This window comes from Elephas maximus, chromosome 1 (genome assembly GCF_024166365.1).
Source record: "Elephas maximus indicus isolate mEleMax1 chromosome 1, mEleMax1 primary haplotype, whole genome shotgun sequence".
Lineage (NCBI taxonomy): Eukaryota > Metazoa > Chordata > Mammalia > Proboscidea > Elephantidae > Elephas > Elephas maximus.
Genome location: NC_064819.1, coordinates 2,674,980 through 2,692,050, shown reverse-complemented (window position 1 = coordinate 2,692,050; position 17,071 = coordinate 2,674,980). Strand labels below are relative to the sequence as shown.

The 17,071-nt window shown below is 40.1% G+C and overlaps 1 protein-coding gene across 1 annotated transcript in view; it reads right to left on the bottom strand.

The window, feature by feature from the left end:
* The window catches only part of ATP6V1A (ATPase H+ transporting V1 subunit A), a 71,245-nt gene that overhangs the window by 29,450 nt on the left and 24,724 nt on the right, over window positions 1–17,071 (bottom strand). The window contains exons 2-3 of the mRNA XM_049876766.1: window positions 12,189–12,283; window positions 8,152–8,280 (exon numbers count right to left, since the gene is read on the bottom strand). Coding sequence (XP_049732723.1) covers window positions 8,152–8,280; window positions 12,189–12,273 — 214 coding nt within the window. The 5' untranslated portion in view covers window positions 12,274–12,283. The remainder of the gene's footprint in view (window positions 1–8,151; window positions 8,281–12,188; window positions 12,284–17,071) is intronic.

Here is a 17,071-nt window from a genome sequence, read left to right as displayed (position 1 = left end):
CCACAAAAGTATGTGTTCTTCTCCGTTTTTTCTATTTCTCAAGATCTTATAATAGTGGTCTTATACAATATTTGTCCTTTTGCCTCTGACTCATTTCGCTCAGCATAATGCCTTCCAGGTTCCTCCATGTTATGAAATGTTTCACAGATTCGTCACTGTTCTTTATCGATGCGTAGTATTCCATTGTGTGAACATACCATAATTTATTTATCCATTCATCCGTTGACGGACATCTTGGTTGCTTCCAGCTTTTTGCTATTGTAAACAGAGCTGCAATAACATGGGTGTGCATATATCTGTTTGTGTGAAGGCTCTTGTATCTCTAGGGTATATTCCGAGGAGTGGGATTTCTGGGTTGTATGGTAGTTCTATTTCTAACTGTTTAAGATAACGACAGATGGATTTCCAAAGGGGTTGTACCATTTTACAATCCCACCAGCAGTGTATGAGAGTTCCAATCTCTCTGCAGCCTCTCCAACATTTATTATTTTGTGTTTTTTGGATTAATGCCAGTCTAGTTGGTGTGAGATGAAATCTCATCGTAGTTTTAATTTGCATTTCTCTAATGGCTAATGATCGGGGAGCATTTTCTCATGTATCTGTTGGCTGTCTGAATATCTTCTTTAGTGAAATGTGTGTTCATATCCTTTGCCCACTTCTTGATTGGGTTGTTTGTCTTTTTGTGGTTGAGTTTTGACAGAATCATGTAGATTTTAGAGATCAGGCGCTGGTCGGAGATGTCATAGCTGAATATTCTTTCCCAGTCTGTAGGTGGTCTTTTTACTCTTTTGGTGAAGTCTTTAGATGAGCATAGGTGTTTGATTTTTAGGAGCTCCCAGTTATCTGGTTTCTCTACGTCATTTTTGGTAATGTTTTGTATTCTGTTTATGCCTTGTATTAGGGCTCCTAGGGTTGTCCCTATTTTTTCTTCCATGATCTTTATCGTTTTAGTCTTTATGTTTAGGTCTTTGATCCACTTGGAGTTAGTTTTTGTGCATGGTGTGAGGTATGGGTCCTGTTTCATTTTTTTGCAAATGGATATCCAGTTATGCCAGCACTTTGTTAAAAAGACTATCATTTCCCCAATTGACTGACACTGGTCCTTTGTCAAATATCAGCTGCTCATACGTGGATGGATTTATATCTGGGTTCTCAATTCTGTTCCATTGGTCTATGTGCCTGTTGTTGTACCAGTACCAGGCTGTTTTGACTACTGTAGCTGTATAATAGGTTCTGAAATCAGGTAGAGTGAGGCCTCCCACTTTCTTCTTCTTTTTCAGTAATGCTTTGCTTATCCGGGGGTTCTTTCCCTTCCATATGAAATTAGTGATTTGTTTCTCTATCCCCTTAAAACATGACATTGGTATTTGGATTGGAAGTGCGTTGTATGTATAGATGGCTTTTGGTAGAATAGACATTTTTACTATGTTAAGTCTTCCTATCCATGAGCAGGGTATGTTTTTCCACTTAAGTATGTCCTCTTGAATTTCTTGTAGCAGAGTTTTATAAGTTTTCTTTGTATAGGTCTTTTACATCCTTGGTAAGATTTATTCCTAAGTATTTTATCTTCTTGGGGGCTACTGTGAATGGTATTGATTTGGTTATTTCCTCTTCGGTGTTCTTTTTGTTGATGTAGAGGAATCCAAGTGATTTTTGTATGTTTATTTTATAACCTGAGACTCTTCCAAACTCTTCTATTAGTTTCAGTAGTTTTCTGGAGGATTCCTTAGGGTTTTCCGTGTATACGATCATGTCATCTGCAAATAGTGATAACTTTACTTCCTCCTTGCCAATCTGGATACCCTTTATTTCTTTGTCTAGCCTAATTGCCCTGGCTAGGACTTCAAGTACGATATTGAATAAGAGCGGTGATAAAGGGCATCCTTGTCTGGTTCCCGTTCTCAAGGGAAATGCTTTCAGGTTCTCTCCATTTAGAGTGATATTGGCTGTTGGCTTTGCATAGATGCCCTTTATTATGTTGAGGAATTTTCCTTCAATTCCTATTTTGCTGAGAGTTTTTATCATAAATGGGTGTTAGACTTTGTCAAATGCCTTTTCTGCATCAATTGATAAGATCACGTGGTTTTTGTCTTTTGTTTTATTTATGTGATGGATTACATTAATGGTTTTTCTGATATTAAACCAGCCTTGCATACCTGGTATAAATCCCACTTGATCAGGGTGAATTATTTTTTTGATGTGCTGTTGGATTCTATTGTCTAGAATTTTGTTGAGGATTTTTGCATCTATGTTCATGAGGGATATAGGTCTAAAATTCTCTTTTTTTGTAATGTCTTTACCTGGTTTTGGTATCAGGGAGATGGTAGCTTCATAGAATGAGCTGGGTAGTATTCCGTCTTTTTGTATGCTTTGAAATACCTTCAGTAGTAATGGTGTCAAGTCTTCTCTGAAGGTTTGGTAGAACTCTGCAGTGAAGCTGTCTGGGCCAGGACTTTTTTTTGTTGGAAGTTTTTTGATTACCGTTTCAATTTCTTTTTTTGTTATGGGTCTATTTAGTTGTTCTACTTCTGAATGTGTTAGTTTAGGTAGGTAGTATTTTTCCAAGAATTTGTCCATTTCTTCTAGGTTTTCAAATTTGTTAGAGTACAATTTTACGTAGTAATCTGAAATGATTCTTTTAATTTCATTTGGCTCTGTTGTGATGTGGTCCTTCTCGTTTCTTATTCGGGTTATTTGTTTCCTTTCCTGTTTTTCTTTAGTCAGTCTAGCCAATGGTTTATCAATTTTGTTAATTTTTTCAAAGAACCAGCTTTTGGCTTTGTTAATTCTTTCAATTGTTTTTCTGTTCTCTAATTCATTTAGTTCAGCTCTAATTTTTATTATTTGTTTTCTTCTGGTGCCTGATGGGTTCTTTTATTGCTCAGTTTCTATTTGTTCAAGTTGTAGGGACAGTTCTCTGCTTTTGGCTCTTTCTTCTTTTTGTATGTGTGCATTTATCGATATAAATTGGCCTCTGAGCACTGCTTTTGCTGTGTCCCAGAGGTTTTGATAGGAAGTATTTTCATTCTCGTTGCTTTCTAAGAATTTCCTTATTCCCTCCTTGATGTCTTCTATAACCCTGTCTTTTTTCAGGAGGGTATTGTTCAGTTTCCAAGTATTTGATATCTTTTCCCTAGTTTTTCTGTTATTGATTTCTAGCTTCATTGCCTTGTGGTCTGAGAAGATGCTTTGTAATATTTCGATGTTTTGGATTCTGCAAAGATTTGTTTTATGACCTAATATGTGGTCTATTCTAGAGAATGTTCCATGTGCGCTAGAAAAAAAAGTATACTTTGCAGCAGTTGGGTGGAGAGTTCTGTATAAGTCAATGAGGTCAAGTTGGTTGATTGTTGTAAGTAGGTCTTCCGTGTCTCTATTGAGCTTCTTACTGGATGTCCTGTCCTTCTCCGAAAGTGGTGTGTTGAAGTCTCCTACTATAAATGTGGAGGTGTCTATCTCACTTTTCAATTCTGTTAAAATTTGATTTATGTACCTTGCAGCCCTGTCATTGGGTCCGTAAATATTTAATATGGTTATGTCTTCCTGATCAATTGTCCCTTTTATCATTATATAGTGTCCTTCTTTATCCTTTGTGGCGGATTTAAGTCTAAAGTCTATTTTGTCAGAAATTAACATTGCTATTCCTCTTCTTTTTTGTTTATTATTTGCTTGATATATTTTTTCCATCCTTTGAGTTTTAGTTTGTATGTGTCTCTAAGTCCAAGGTGTGTCTCTTGTAGGCAGCATATAGATGGATCGTGTTTCTTTATCCAGTCCGTGACTCTCTGTCTCTTTATTGGTGCATTTAGTCCATTTACATTCAACGTAATTATAGATAAATAAGTTTTTAGTGCTGTCATTTTGATGCCTTTTCATGTGTGTTGTTGGCCATTTCATTTTTCCACATGCTTTTTTGGGGTGAGACGTTTTTCTTAGTAGCTTGTGAGATCCTCATTTTCATAATGTTTAACTTTATGTTTGTTGAGTCGTTACGTTTTTCTTGGCTTTTTTCTTGAGTTATGAAATTGATATTCCTTTTTGTGGTTACCTTATTACTTACCCCTATTTCTCTAAATAAAAACCTAACTTGTATCGTTCTATATCACCTTGTATCACTCTCCATCTGGCAGTTCAATGCCTCCTATATTTAGTCCCTTAATTAATCTTAATTTATTTGTTTTTGTGATTTCCCTATTTGAGTTGCTATCAGGACGTTCTGTTTTGTGACCTTGTGTTGTGCTGGTATCTGATATTATTGGTTTTCTGACCAAACAATATCCTTTAGTATTTCTTGTAGCTTTGGTTTGGTTTTTGCAAATTCTCTAAACTTGTGCTTATCTGTAAATATCTTAATTTCGCCTTCATATTTCAGAGAGAGTTTTGCTGGATATATGATCCTTGGCTGGCAGTTTTTCTCCTTCAGTGTTCTGTATATGTCGTCCCATTCCCTTCTTGCCTGCATGGTTTCTGCTGAGTAGTTTGAACTTATTCTTATAGATTCTCCCTTGAAGGAAACCTTTCTTTTCTCCCTGGCTGCTTTTAAAATTTTCTGTTTACCTTTGGTTTTGGCAAGTTTGATGATAATATGTCTTGGTGTTTTTCTTTTTGGATCCATCTTAAATGGGGTTCGATGAGCATCTTGGATAGATATCCTTTCGTCTTTCATGATGTCAGGGAAGTTTTGTGTCAGGATTTCTTCAACTATTTTCTCTGTGTTTTCTGTCCCCCCTCCCTGTTCTGGGACTCCAATCACTCTCAAGTTATCCTTCTTGATAGAGTCCCACATGATTCTTAGGGTTTCTTCATTTTTTTAAATTCTTTTATCTGATTTTTTTTCAGCTATGTTGGTGTTGATTCCCTGGTCCTCCAGAAGTCCCAGTCTACATTCTAATTGCTCGAGTCTGCTCCTCTGACTTCCTATTGCGTTGTCTAATTCTGTAATTGTATTGTTAATCTTTTGGATTTCTACATGCTGTCTCTCTATGGATTCTTGCAACTTATTAATTTTTCCACTATGTTCTTGAATAATCTGAGTTCTTCAACAGTTTTATCAGTGTGTTCCTTGGCTTTTTCTGCAGTTATCCTAATTGCATTTGTGATATCTTTAAGCCTTCTGTAAATTAGTTTTTTATATTCTGTATCTGATAATTCCAGGATTGTATCTTCATTTGGGAAAGATTTTGATTCTTTTGTTTGGGGGGTTGGAGAAGCTGTCATGGTCTGTTTCTTTATGTGGTTTGATATGTACTGCTGTCTCCAAGCCATCACTGGGAAACTAGATTTTCCAGGTAATCAGCTAAAAAAAAATGCAGTCAGATCCCTATCTGAATTCTCCCTCTTGCTCAGGGTATTCGGATGCTAATGGAGCCGCCTGGGGAGGGTGGGGGAGGGATCAGAGAGCTAGGAGTGTAGCACCACAGAATATAGAGCTGATCCCCGCATTCACGCTCCGCCCCCGTCCGCCAAAATCCCGGCGGGACGGCTCCCCGGCTGGGATGCTACTCTCCCCGCTTCGAGACCAGTCACTTCCAGGGACTTCTCCCTCCGGTGCGCCGCACCGCTCGCGCAAACTGGGTGGGCGTCTCCCGCACGAACGGGTGGGCCCACCCCCGGGGTCTATTCAGGGGAATATAATTGGACCCCGCGCTCATGCCCTGCCCGGGCGCGCCCAAATCCCAGCGGGACGGCTCCCCGGCTGGGACGCTGCTTTCCCCGCTCCAAGACCAGTCACGTCCTCCCGGGGACTTCTCCCTCCGGTGCGCTGCACCGTTTGTGCGAACTGGGTGGGCGTCACCCGCACGACCAGGTGGGCCCGCCCCCTGGGTCAATTCAGGGGAATATAACTGATCCCCGCGCTCACACCCGCCCGCTCTCGCCAAGATCCCAGCGGGACGGCTCCCCGGCTGGGACGCTGCTCTCCCCACTCTGAGATCAGTCACTTCCTCCCGGGGACTTCTCCCTCCAGTGCACCGCACCGTATGCGCAAACTGGGTGGGCGTCCCCCGCACAAACGTGTGGGCCCCGCCCCGGGGTCTATTCAGGGGAATGCGCTCACACCCCGCCCGCTCTCGCCAAGATCCCAGCGGGACGGCTCCCCGGCTGGGACGCTGCTCTCCCCGCTCGAGATCAGTCACTTCCTCCTGGGGATTTCTCCCTCCGGTGCACCGCACCACTCGTACGAACTGGGTGGGTGTGGCCCTCACGAACAGCTGGGCCCGCCCCCGGGGTCTATTCAGGGGAATGCGCTCACACCCCGCCCGCTCTCACCAAGATCCCAGCGGGACGGCTCCCCGGTTGGGACGCTGCTCTCCCCGCTCCGAGACCAGTCACTTCCTCCTGGGGACTTCTCCCTCCGGTGCGCCGCGCCGCACGCGCGAACGGGGTGGGCGTCCCCCAGACGAATGTGTGGGCCCCGCCCCGGGGTCGCTTTAGAGAAATATAGCTGATACCCCCGCTCGCGCCACGCCCGCTGTCCGCCAAACTCCCGGGGGGACGGCTCCCCGGCTGGGACACTGCTCTCCCCGCTCCAAGATCAGTCACTGCCTCCCGGGTGCTTCTCCCACCGACTGCGCCGCTACGCCACCCGCGCCAACCAGCTAGACTTCCTCCCGGGATGGGTTCGGGGGGGTAGGGCTGGGCCCCTTGTCTGTGCCGTCTGCCCCCCTGGGCTCTGCCCCAGATCGGGCTCCAAAGGTCACCTGCCTGGTACGCTGGCTCCTAGTTCTGAAAACGGTCGCTGTCTGCCCGTATTTGTTCGTTTTCCGTCTCTAAGTCTGTGTTTGTTGTTCAGAGTTCGTAGATTGTTATGTATGTGATCGATTCACTTGTTTTTCCGAGTCTTTGTTGCAAGAGGGATCCGCTGTAGCGCCCACCTAGTCCGCCATCTTGGCCCCCTTCATTTACAATATTTGATTATAAATTTTTTCAAAACTTACAGCAAATTTGGAAGAATTTTACACTGGATGCCCCTATATCTACCAGCTAGATTCTACCATTAACATTTTGCTATCCATCCATCTTCCATGATACATCTATTTTTAAAGAAAAAAAGCAAGGTCCAGAACAGTGCGTATAATGTGCTCTTAGAGGGGAAAAAGGGAGGAGAAATAAAAATATACACGTGTATTTACTCACATATGCAATTAAGAAACTAGAAAGATATACAAGGTACCAATAAAAGTGGTTGTATACATGTGTATCTTTAAAAATGGCCAGATACAAGATGACAAAGGTGAGAGGGAGGGTGTTCACCACAGGCATTTTCATTTATTTACTTATTGTTAATTTTCAAATCATGTAAAAGATTAAATAAAAAGATAAGGCTAAATAAGAAAAAAATCTGTTCGATTACTCACGACTTAAAAGACTTTTAGTTTTATTTCAAATTTTCAAATAATTTTGTTTTGAATTAGCACACCAGTACACATAGAATTGGTTATCTGCCAGCATGTATTTTAATATGGCAAAAAAAAAGAAAAATGTATCAAATAAATCTTGATTAAATAGTCAAAGAATGAATGCTGACCTTGAGAGTCAATTTAAGCAAGAGACATAAGTGAGCAAATAAAAGTAAAAAAAAATTTAAAGTGGTTCCCTTTCACCAGGCTTAACAATTTATTTCTCACAGAAAATTTAAAATATAAACTATATTTAAAAGCCCAAAATACGATAACCAAACATATAGCAGAGATTCTCTACTGCGAAAGCTGTAATGTAACGTGCAATCCAGCGCTATTCACCAGAATAAGGATAGAGGGTGCTGACCGATGCGTTTATGGACTTACTATTTTAAACAGAATCATGACTGGAGAATTTAAACCAAACCAATCAATGCTGCTACGCAGTTTATGCTTTCTCTATAGTAAGCATCCCTCTGAAGAAAAATTCCAAGTGGTTTTCCCCAAGTTTGTGAACCACCAAAACACGAAGAGCAATGGAAGTTCAGAAGATAATGCTAATTTTCCAAAACAAGAGCATTCACTTCTAGTACCTTCCTCCCTTTCTTCAATAAACTCCTGTAAAAATTAGGCTTCTGTACAACACCAGCATTACACGCTTATAGTATCAATGGTTGATTCTGCTTCTACTTTTCAATTAAATCCTTAGATTCTGACATGTACAAAGTGGTGGGGAATTGAATCAAAAGGATACAAGTTTCTTCATACACCTGGATAGTAGCCATGTCACCCTCCAATCGAATGATCTCTCCCACCAGCTCGCTGTGGCCCACTCTCACCAGCTCATACATGGCTGCACCCGCCATGTCACAGGCCGTAACCACTAAAGAGAACCAGAGAGTATTCTGATGACTCGAGACTCTGATACTCTGTAAATACTAACAGATAATTAAAACATGTAACAATAAATCCAATAACATGCGTCTCACATTCCCAAGAAACTCAAACACCCATAATGGAACACCCAGATAGCTCCACGTGGAGGTGCATTTTTAGTAGAGGCTACAAAGCCCTGAGGGCACAGTGGTTAAAGTGATCCACTGCTAACCTGAGCATCAGCGGTTCGAAGCCAGCAGCAGCTCTGATGTGGCACTCTGCTTCATGCAGATTTACAGCCTCCTGTTTGGTTTCTTGTGTTTTCTGAGGCCCTGGTGGTGTAACGGCTACACGCTCAGCCGCTAACCAAAATGTTACAACCCACCAGTGGCTCCTCGGGAGAAGACCTGGCGATCTCCTCCTGAAATGACTACGGCCTAGGGAACCCTACGAGGCAGTTCTACTCTGCCACATGGGGTCGTTTAGAGTCAGAATCAACTTGATGGCATTTAACATCATAAAGTAGGAGACACACACACACACAAATACAATTCTTGGGCTAAAGATGATTTATTTAAAAATATATATGAAAATTATTTTCAAAATTTTGAGGTTGTATATGATAAACTCTTATCTGATAGCGCTGGGGTCCTTCTGATCATCTCAGGTTGCTATAATACATGGATGGTTTTTGGCACAATTAAAAAAAAAAAACTTTAGAACTAAAATCATAGCAAGAGTTTCAGCTAAGAGTACGGGAGAATGCCGCACAAGCGTCAGTTTGCTGTGTTGTCAGCACGTCCCTCGGAACTGAATATTTAAAGCAGTATTTTTACTTTCTCACACTTTGTATCAGTGGTTTTTTTAAAACTCTTCTGGGCGTGGGCCCTTCTGATAGTCTAATGGTAGCTGTGTATAGAGAAACACGCATCTGCGGAATTTTCCTTACAGACCAGGAGACGATGTTTATGATCTGTCTCAAACACTGGCTGAACTTCAGGTTAAGAACCCCTACTTCCTGTCAGTAGTGAACCAGAATGGGAACCTAATATTTTGGTCTAATATGTTTCTAGTAAGTAAATTTATTTTTCTGGAAGAGAGGAAAGGTTGTCACATTTTCAGATATGTGTAAAAAAAAGAGAAAAAAAATTTTTTTTTTTAGTAGGAACAAACCCAGTTTTAATATTTCATCTTCTGATACGATGGATTAGAATGATGTAATCGCTAATATTCAGATGGGAACTACTAATAATTATCGTGTGTTAGAACCACTAAGACCTACTCATTCCGTAAACATTGATTTGTACCTACTTATAGAAGAAGAATGATTAAGACGTACTTAATACCAAAGGTGGACCCCTGGTGGCGCAGTGGTTAAGAGCTCAGCTGTTACCAAAAAGTCAGCAGTTCCGACCCATCAGCCACTCCTGGGAAACCCTACGGGGCAGTTCTACTCTGTCCTATAGGGTCACTGTGAGTCAGAATTCACTCAATGGCAACGGGTTTTAATAACAAAGCAATGCAATTTCCTTATTATCTTATGAAGCACTCAAGAATTATAAATAGGTTCCAGGAGTAGTTTACTACAAGTTTCAGAAGAATATTTTTACCTAAACTCTCTTGATGGTATTCTTTTGGTTTTTCCCTAAAACTCCTTGTATAGAGTCTGTCTGCCCTGAAGACCCTTTAAAATTATTAAAAGGAAAATTGTTTCTCTAATTTTTTTATCTTCTCAGATAACATTTTGGGGATTTACAGTCATGTGGCCATGGCAAGAGAGACTAAAAGCAGCGAGATGTAGAGTCCAAGCTAGAATGCTATGATTTACGTTGTAGGAGCTTCTCGGAGAGAACTGCCAGAAAAGCTGTAGATCTTAGAAGGGAAATAATTTATCTCTTCTTCTCGATGGCACTGGGGGCGGACTGGGTCTCCTTTATGAAAGAAAGCTGCTTTAGGGAGTCGCTGAAACTAATGACTACTTGCTCATTATTTACTAAAATATTCAAAAGGTTATTTAAAAAATGGAGAAACTTCTGGATTGAGTAGAATAAATTATTCCCCTGTAAATATTACTTCTCATTCCCTCTTACTATTTTCCATCGGTGAGACTGAGCTTTAGGGGTGAAAATATAGGCCCTGTACATATTATTTAGACTCCTTTTTTTAAAAAATAACATTAAGAGAAGAAGATATGTATAAACACCTTCATTTTACCCCCCGGAGTTTTCTAAAAACACACTTTATTAATGGGTTGCTTTAAGGTGTATCAGTAGGCGATGAGCCTTAGTCTGATTTCATGGTCCCTTTAAGATACACAAATTTAAAACTTCGGTCTGCACTAGTTTGCTAAATCTAGGTTAGAACAGTAAAGCTGTTCAACTTGGATCCCGCTTACTCAGCATGCAATATACATGCTGTTTTGTAAAGCTTATGGGTTTAAAAAAAAAAAGCATTTGTAAATCAGTAAGGCAAATAAGATGGCAGGAAAAACCTTTTATAAGAAACTAATTTTAAAAAGTGCTCAGGCAGTTTTTCATTTAAGTATTACAGATTATAACAGTTACTCTTCGGGCTTCACTTCAGAATCAACTTGTTCAGTAAAAACTTACTTTAAAAACATGCTTTTTGCTTTTAAATTGAACTTAAAATATTTATGACTTCACTATCTAATATTACGTACTTCTGGAAATTCAAACTTAAAAAAAAAAAAGTCAGTGCCTAAATGTATCACTGTTTCCTTGACACATGTATAATCAAGAAACTAAAAATAAATTCTAGAAAGTTTTAGTTCTCTTTGCACAATGACCTGTAGCAGCATTCTCATTTCTATTTACCGGCCAAAATTTTGTTTTTATTATCCTCTCCAGAATGTGCAGTCATTTCCCATGTCTGAGTTAATCACAGTAGCAACATGGAAAACCGATGGCAGTTTAGATCATAACCTCAAAAAATCTCCTTTGACCCAGCCACCAGAGCCATCTTCTCGGACTCTGCAACACTGCTTTTCATCTCCTCATGAAATATTCTCACAGAGCCTCCTCCAGCTAGGCATGTCCTTCAACAACATGTTTTATACTTCTGGGATGTACTCCTGAATGAAGACAGAGCAATCTGAGAGAAGACTATGAGGAGAGCTTCAAAACCAGGGGCTGACAAACTACAGCCCAGGAGCCAAATCTGGCCACTTCTGGTTTTTGTAAATAAGGTTTTGCTGGAACACAGCCCCACTCATCTGCTTACATACTGTCTACAGCTGCAGCAGACATTTCACATTGTGACAGCAGAGCTGAGCAGTCACAACTGAGACCGTGTGGTCTGTAAAGCCTAAAATATTTACCATCTAGTCTTCCACAGAAAAAGTTTGTCAACGCCTGCTCAAGGCCAAAGAGACAGAGCATGACCTCTGAGGAAGGATAAAGAGACTGTAACTATTTAGAAAAGGAAGATAAGAGGCAGAGTCAAGGATACTGCTGAGAAATACTCCAGAGACAATTTTCAAAGTTCTAATCAAATTAAGAGACATTACGGAATGCCTATCTGTAAGATATTGGGTACTAAACACTATAAAATTATTATAAGTTATAAAATTTATAGCTTTTTCAGCTCAAATTTAACAAGAAAAATTAAGATACATATAGATAAAACTCTGAATACTAGTTATACATTTATGTAACAGATTAAGATAAAAATAAACAGGATATCACAAAACGGCATCTGAATAATTATCAAATTAGATAACACCTTACGATGGCAACATTACTTCAGTCTCACAGAGGTTACGGGACCTTTTTAAGGACTGATAAAATTTCTGTTATTGAACAAAAGCTTTGTATTTCTCCCCAAACACCCTGAAAAGACAGCCGGGTAGTAAGAAGCTACAAATTCTTACTATGGGGATGATTACGCGCCACTTACCAGGCCCTGAGACCCCATGCACATAACCAAATGTGCTTTCCTTATCTTCATCGAGTATTTTGGGTAGCTTGGAGAAATCCATCATGTTACTTTACCTACGGTTAAAAAAAAGAAAAAATTAAGTTATAATTCAACCCCCAAAGCAACAGAATCAATGTGGGTGGTCGGTCAACTTTCACTTTGGTGTATTGGTTTACTATCACCTGTTCAAGGTAAAATATAAAACTATTTAGACTGGGTTAAAAGTATCTCCTTCCTGGGGGCCTTCTGGTTATTAAAATTCAGAACTGTATATCTGTATGCAAGGTATTCCACAAGGAATAACAAACAGAGTAACAAACCACGTAAAATCTTCCCAACGCCTTATCCAGTCCTGCAACGTCCGGCCTCCCTTTATCTCTCTGGCCTCTTCTGCTAGTACCCTTCCCTTCAATCATTCCGCTTATACACAGTGAACATTTCGCCAGCTTCTCAAAAACACAAGAGCACTCTGCCTCAAGGCCTCTGTACCTGGTGTTCCCTCCGCCTGAAGCGTGCTTCGCCCAGACCTTTATTCCAAGGTCACTTTCTCCTTGAGGCTTCCTCCCACCTAAATAAACACCTTGTGCTTTGTGTTTCAGCAGAACACTTTTCGGAGCACTGGTGGCACAGTGGTTAAGAGCTCAGGCTGCTAACCTAAAGGTCGGCTGTTCGAATCCACCAGCTGCTCCTCGGAAACACTATGGAGCAGTTCTACCCTGTCCTATAGGGTTGCTATGAGTCGGAATAGACTCAATGGTAATGGGTTTGTTGTTTTTGTTTTGTTTTTTGGTATAATACTTTTTATCACCTAACAAATTATATGGAGCCCTGGTGGGGCAGTGGTTAAGAGCTCGGCTGCTGAGGCAGTTCAAATCCATCACCTGCTCCTTGGGAACCCTATGGGGCAGTTCTACTCTGTCCTAGATGGTTGTTTTACAACTTTATTATCTTTCTCCCCTGAAAAAAATCTTCAATTATTATAGTTTGAGAAGAGACTACAAATTCACCAAAGCGAGTTTCTCCCAAATATCTGCAAGGCATTAAATTAAAAAATAGCCTTGGGAAAAGTGTCAGTAAACCTGGGAATTACTCCAAACTAGACTTTTCTATTAAAAAATGTGCCATATACGGGAACATATTACAGACCCTGAAAAGTTATACCCTGAAGTAAGCTGTAGCCACTTTGGATTACTGGACTTTAAAATTCATCTGGGGACATTTTTCCTTTTTTACTGGAACACCTCTTAACATCTCGCAACGTTCCACAGAACGGTTTAAGAAATTCTGACTTAGTTCAAACCCTTCATGTTACAGATTAAAAAAAAAAAACCCGTTGCCGTCGAGTCGATTCCAACTCATAGCGACCCTATAGGACAGAGTAGAACTGCCCCACGGGGTTCCTAAGGAGCGCCTGGTGGATTTAAACTGCCGACCTTTTGGTTAGCTGCTGTAAGACTTAACCACTATGCTGCTAGGGTTTCCTACATTATAGATATGTAATCTGAAAAAAATAAGTAAAAAGGAATGAACTATCTGAGTCCAACTAGAAACTGGTGGCAAACACCATAGTAGAAAGCGTATTTTTGACTGCTGCTCTAACTTAAAACTTACCGATGATTTCTTTAAGAAGATGAAATACATATAAAAAGTTAAACAATGTCCTACAACAGCAACTGGAAAGATCAGACAGGAATCTTAGGGGTCGGTGAGTTTATGTGAATGGAGGAGGAACAACTCAGAGGAGGAGGGGAGAATGGCTGAACAACTAGACGAATGTGATCTAGGTCACTGAATGGTACATGCAGGAACTGTCGAATTAGTGTATGTTTTGCTGTTGTATATTCTCAACCACGACAACAACAAAAAGGAAAAAAAAAATTAATTAACGTCCTAAAGCAATCATATTGGAAGGGTCACAGACCAACAAGCAATAAAGTACCAAAGGGCATACATTTACTTACTGGAAGTTCAAAGACAATGTTTAGAGCAGACATCTTGAGGGTCAGGTAGAATTTGCATGAACTAGGAAAGGAATGATATCAAAGGCATTCCACATAGGGGAAAAACAAGAACAAAAGAATAGAGAAGAAATTTCAAGAATTGTTTTTACTAGGGTAACAGTGAAATAAGGATGCAAAAGTAGACAGGCTCATCTGTGGGTCCTGAACTGAATGCCCAGTAAGGAAGTGGACTTCATCCTATAAACAACAGGGAATTACTGAAGACTGATGGATAACTACCAATAAAAGAATGGTATTTTAGGGTAATTACTCTTAGATTAAGTAGGGGCAGAGGGGAGGAATGCAGGCAAGAACAGTTGAAAGCTCTGGAAATTGTTAAGACTTGCGTAAATAAAATTCAATTCATTAGACATTTACTCAGCTCCTACCAAGGGAAAGGGAGTCCCTGAACGGCACCATTAAGCACTTGGCCACTAAACAAAAGGTGCCTAAGAAGTAAGGCCTGGAGATCAACTTCCCATAAGCCAACCACTGAAAACCCTACGGAGCACAGTTCTACTCTGACACACGGGGGGCCCCCGTGAGTCAGAGCCGACTTAATTGCAACTGTCTTTTTTGTCTTGTTTTTGTTTACCAAGGGAAAGACACCGTACTTTGTTTAGGGGATAAGGGTTAACGTGTGACTATCCTCAAGAGGCTAAACAACTGTACTGGAAAGCAGACTGACTTAAATGCTAAATTGAGGTGAAACAACGCACTGGAACAGAGGAGAACATTCTGATGGAGGAGCAGTGTAGGCCAACGCGGATAAGCACAGGGCACAGGTAGTAGAAAGTACACTGTGACGTTGATTGTGCAGGGTAGATGAGGTAACATCTAAGTCCAAACAAAAGAATCCAGAAAGGAGAAGGAAACACTGAGCCTTGGGGATATAATTCAGACAGTGCTGAGAAGTGTTTTTCAGTCTTTCTGGGGCCACTGAAGGTGCTCTACTCCACAGAGCACAACTTGTAAATGACTAGCAAAAATGTCATGGAACTGGGAAGACAGTGTAACACTGCAGTCATTAAGAATGCAGTCCTAGTTTGATGTATTTAGTGCTGTCAGAAGGGGGATGGTGGACTGGGCTAACAGGGAAGAACTGAGGGATTAAAGAAGCCGGCAAACACACAAAAAGTAAACATTAAAACCACATGGCGAACACCCAATGACAGGGCTGCAAGATACATAAATCAAACTTTAACAGAACTGAAAAGTGAGATAGACACCTCCACAATTATAGTAGGAGACTTCAACACACCACTTTCGGAGAAGGACAGGACATTCAGTAAGAAGCTCAATAGAGACACGGAAGACCTACTTACAACAATCAACCAACTTGACCTCATTGACTTATACAGAACTCTCCACCCAACTGCTGCAAAGTATACTTTTTTTTCTAGCGCACATGGAACATTCTCTAGAATAGACCACATATTAGGTCATAAAACGAACCTTTGCAGAGTCCAAAACATCGAAATATTACAAAGCATCTTCTCAGACCACAAGGCAATAAAACTAGAGATCAATAACAGAAAAACTAGGGAAAAGAAATCAAATACTTGGAAACTGAACAATACCCTCCTGAAAAAAGACTGGGTTATAGAAGACATCAAGGAGGGAATAAGGAAATTCTTAGAAAGCAACGAGAATGAAAATACTTCCTATCAAAACCTCTGGGACACAGCAAAAGCAGTGCTCAGAGGCCAATTTATATCGATAAATGCACACATACAAAAAGAAGAAAGAGCCAAAAGCAGAGAACTGTCCCTACAACTTGAACAAATAGAAACTGAGCAACAAAAGAATCCATCAGGCACCAGAAGAAAACAAATAATAAAAATTAGAGCTGAACTAAATGAATTAGAGAACAGAAAAACAATTGAAAGAATTAACAAAGCCAAAAGCTGGTTCTTTGAAAAAATTAACAAAATTGATAAACCATTGGCTAGACTGACTAAAGAAAAACAGGAAAGGAAACAAATAACCCGAATAAGAAACGAGAAGGACCACATCACAACAGAACCAACTGAAATTAAAAGAATCATATCAGATTATTACGAAAAATTGTACTCTAACAAATTTGCAAACCTAGAAGAAATGGATGAATTCCTGGAAAAACACTACCTACCTAAACTAACACATTCAGAAGTAGAACAACTAAATAGACCCATAACAAAAAAAGACATTGAAACGGTAATCAAAAAACTCCCAACAAAAAAAAGCCCTGGCCCGGATGGCTTCACTGCAGAGTTCTACCAAACTTTCAGAGAAGAGTTAACACCACTACTACTAAAGGTATTTCAAAGCATAGAAAATGACGGAATACTACCCAATTCATTCTATGAAGCCACCATCTCCCTGATACCAAAACCAGGTAAAGACATTACAAAAAAAGAAAATTACAGACCTATATCCCTCATGAACATAGATGCAAAAATCCTCAACAAAATTCTAGCCAATGGAATTCAACAACATTATCAAAAAAATAATTCACCCTGATCAAGTGGGATTTATACCAGGTATGCAAGGCTGGTTTAATATCAGAAAAACCATTAATGTAATCCATCACATAAATAAAACAAAAGACAAAAACCACATGATCTTATCAATTGATGCAGAAAAGGCATTTGACAAAGTCCAACACCTATTTATGAAAAAACTCTCACCAAAATAGGAATTGAAGGAAAATTCCTCAACATAATAAAGGGGATCTGTGCAAAGCCAAAAGCCAACATCACTCTAAATGGAGAGAACCTGAAAGCATTTCCCTTGAGAACAGGAACCAGACAAGGATGCCCTTTATCACCGCTCTTATTCAACATCGTGCTAGAAGTCCTAGCCAGAGCAATTAGGCTAGAC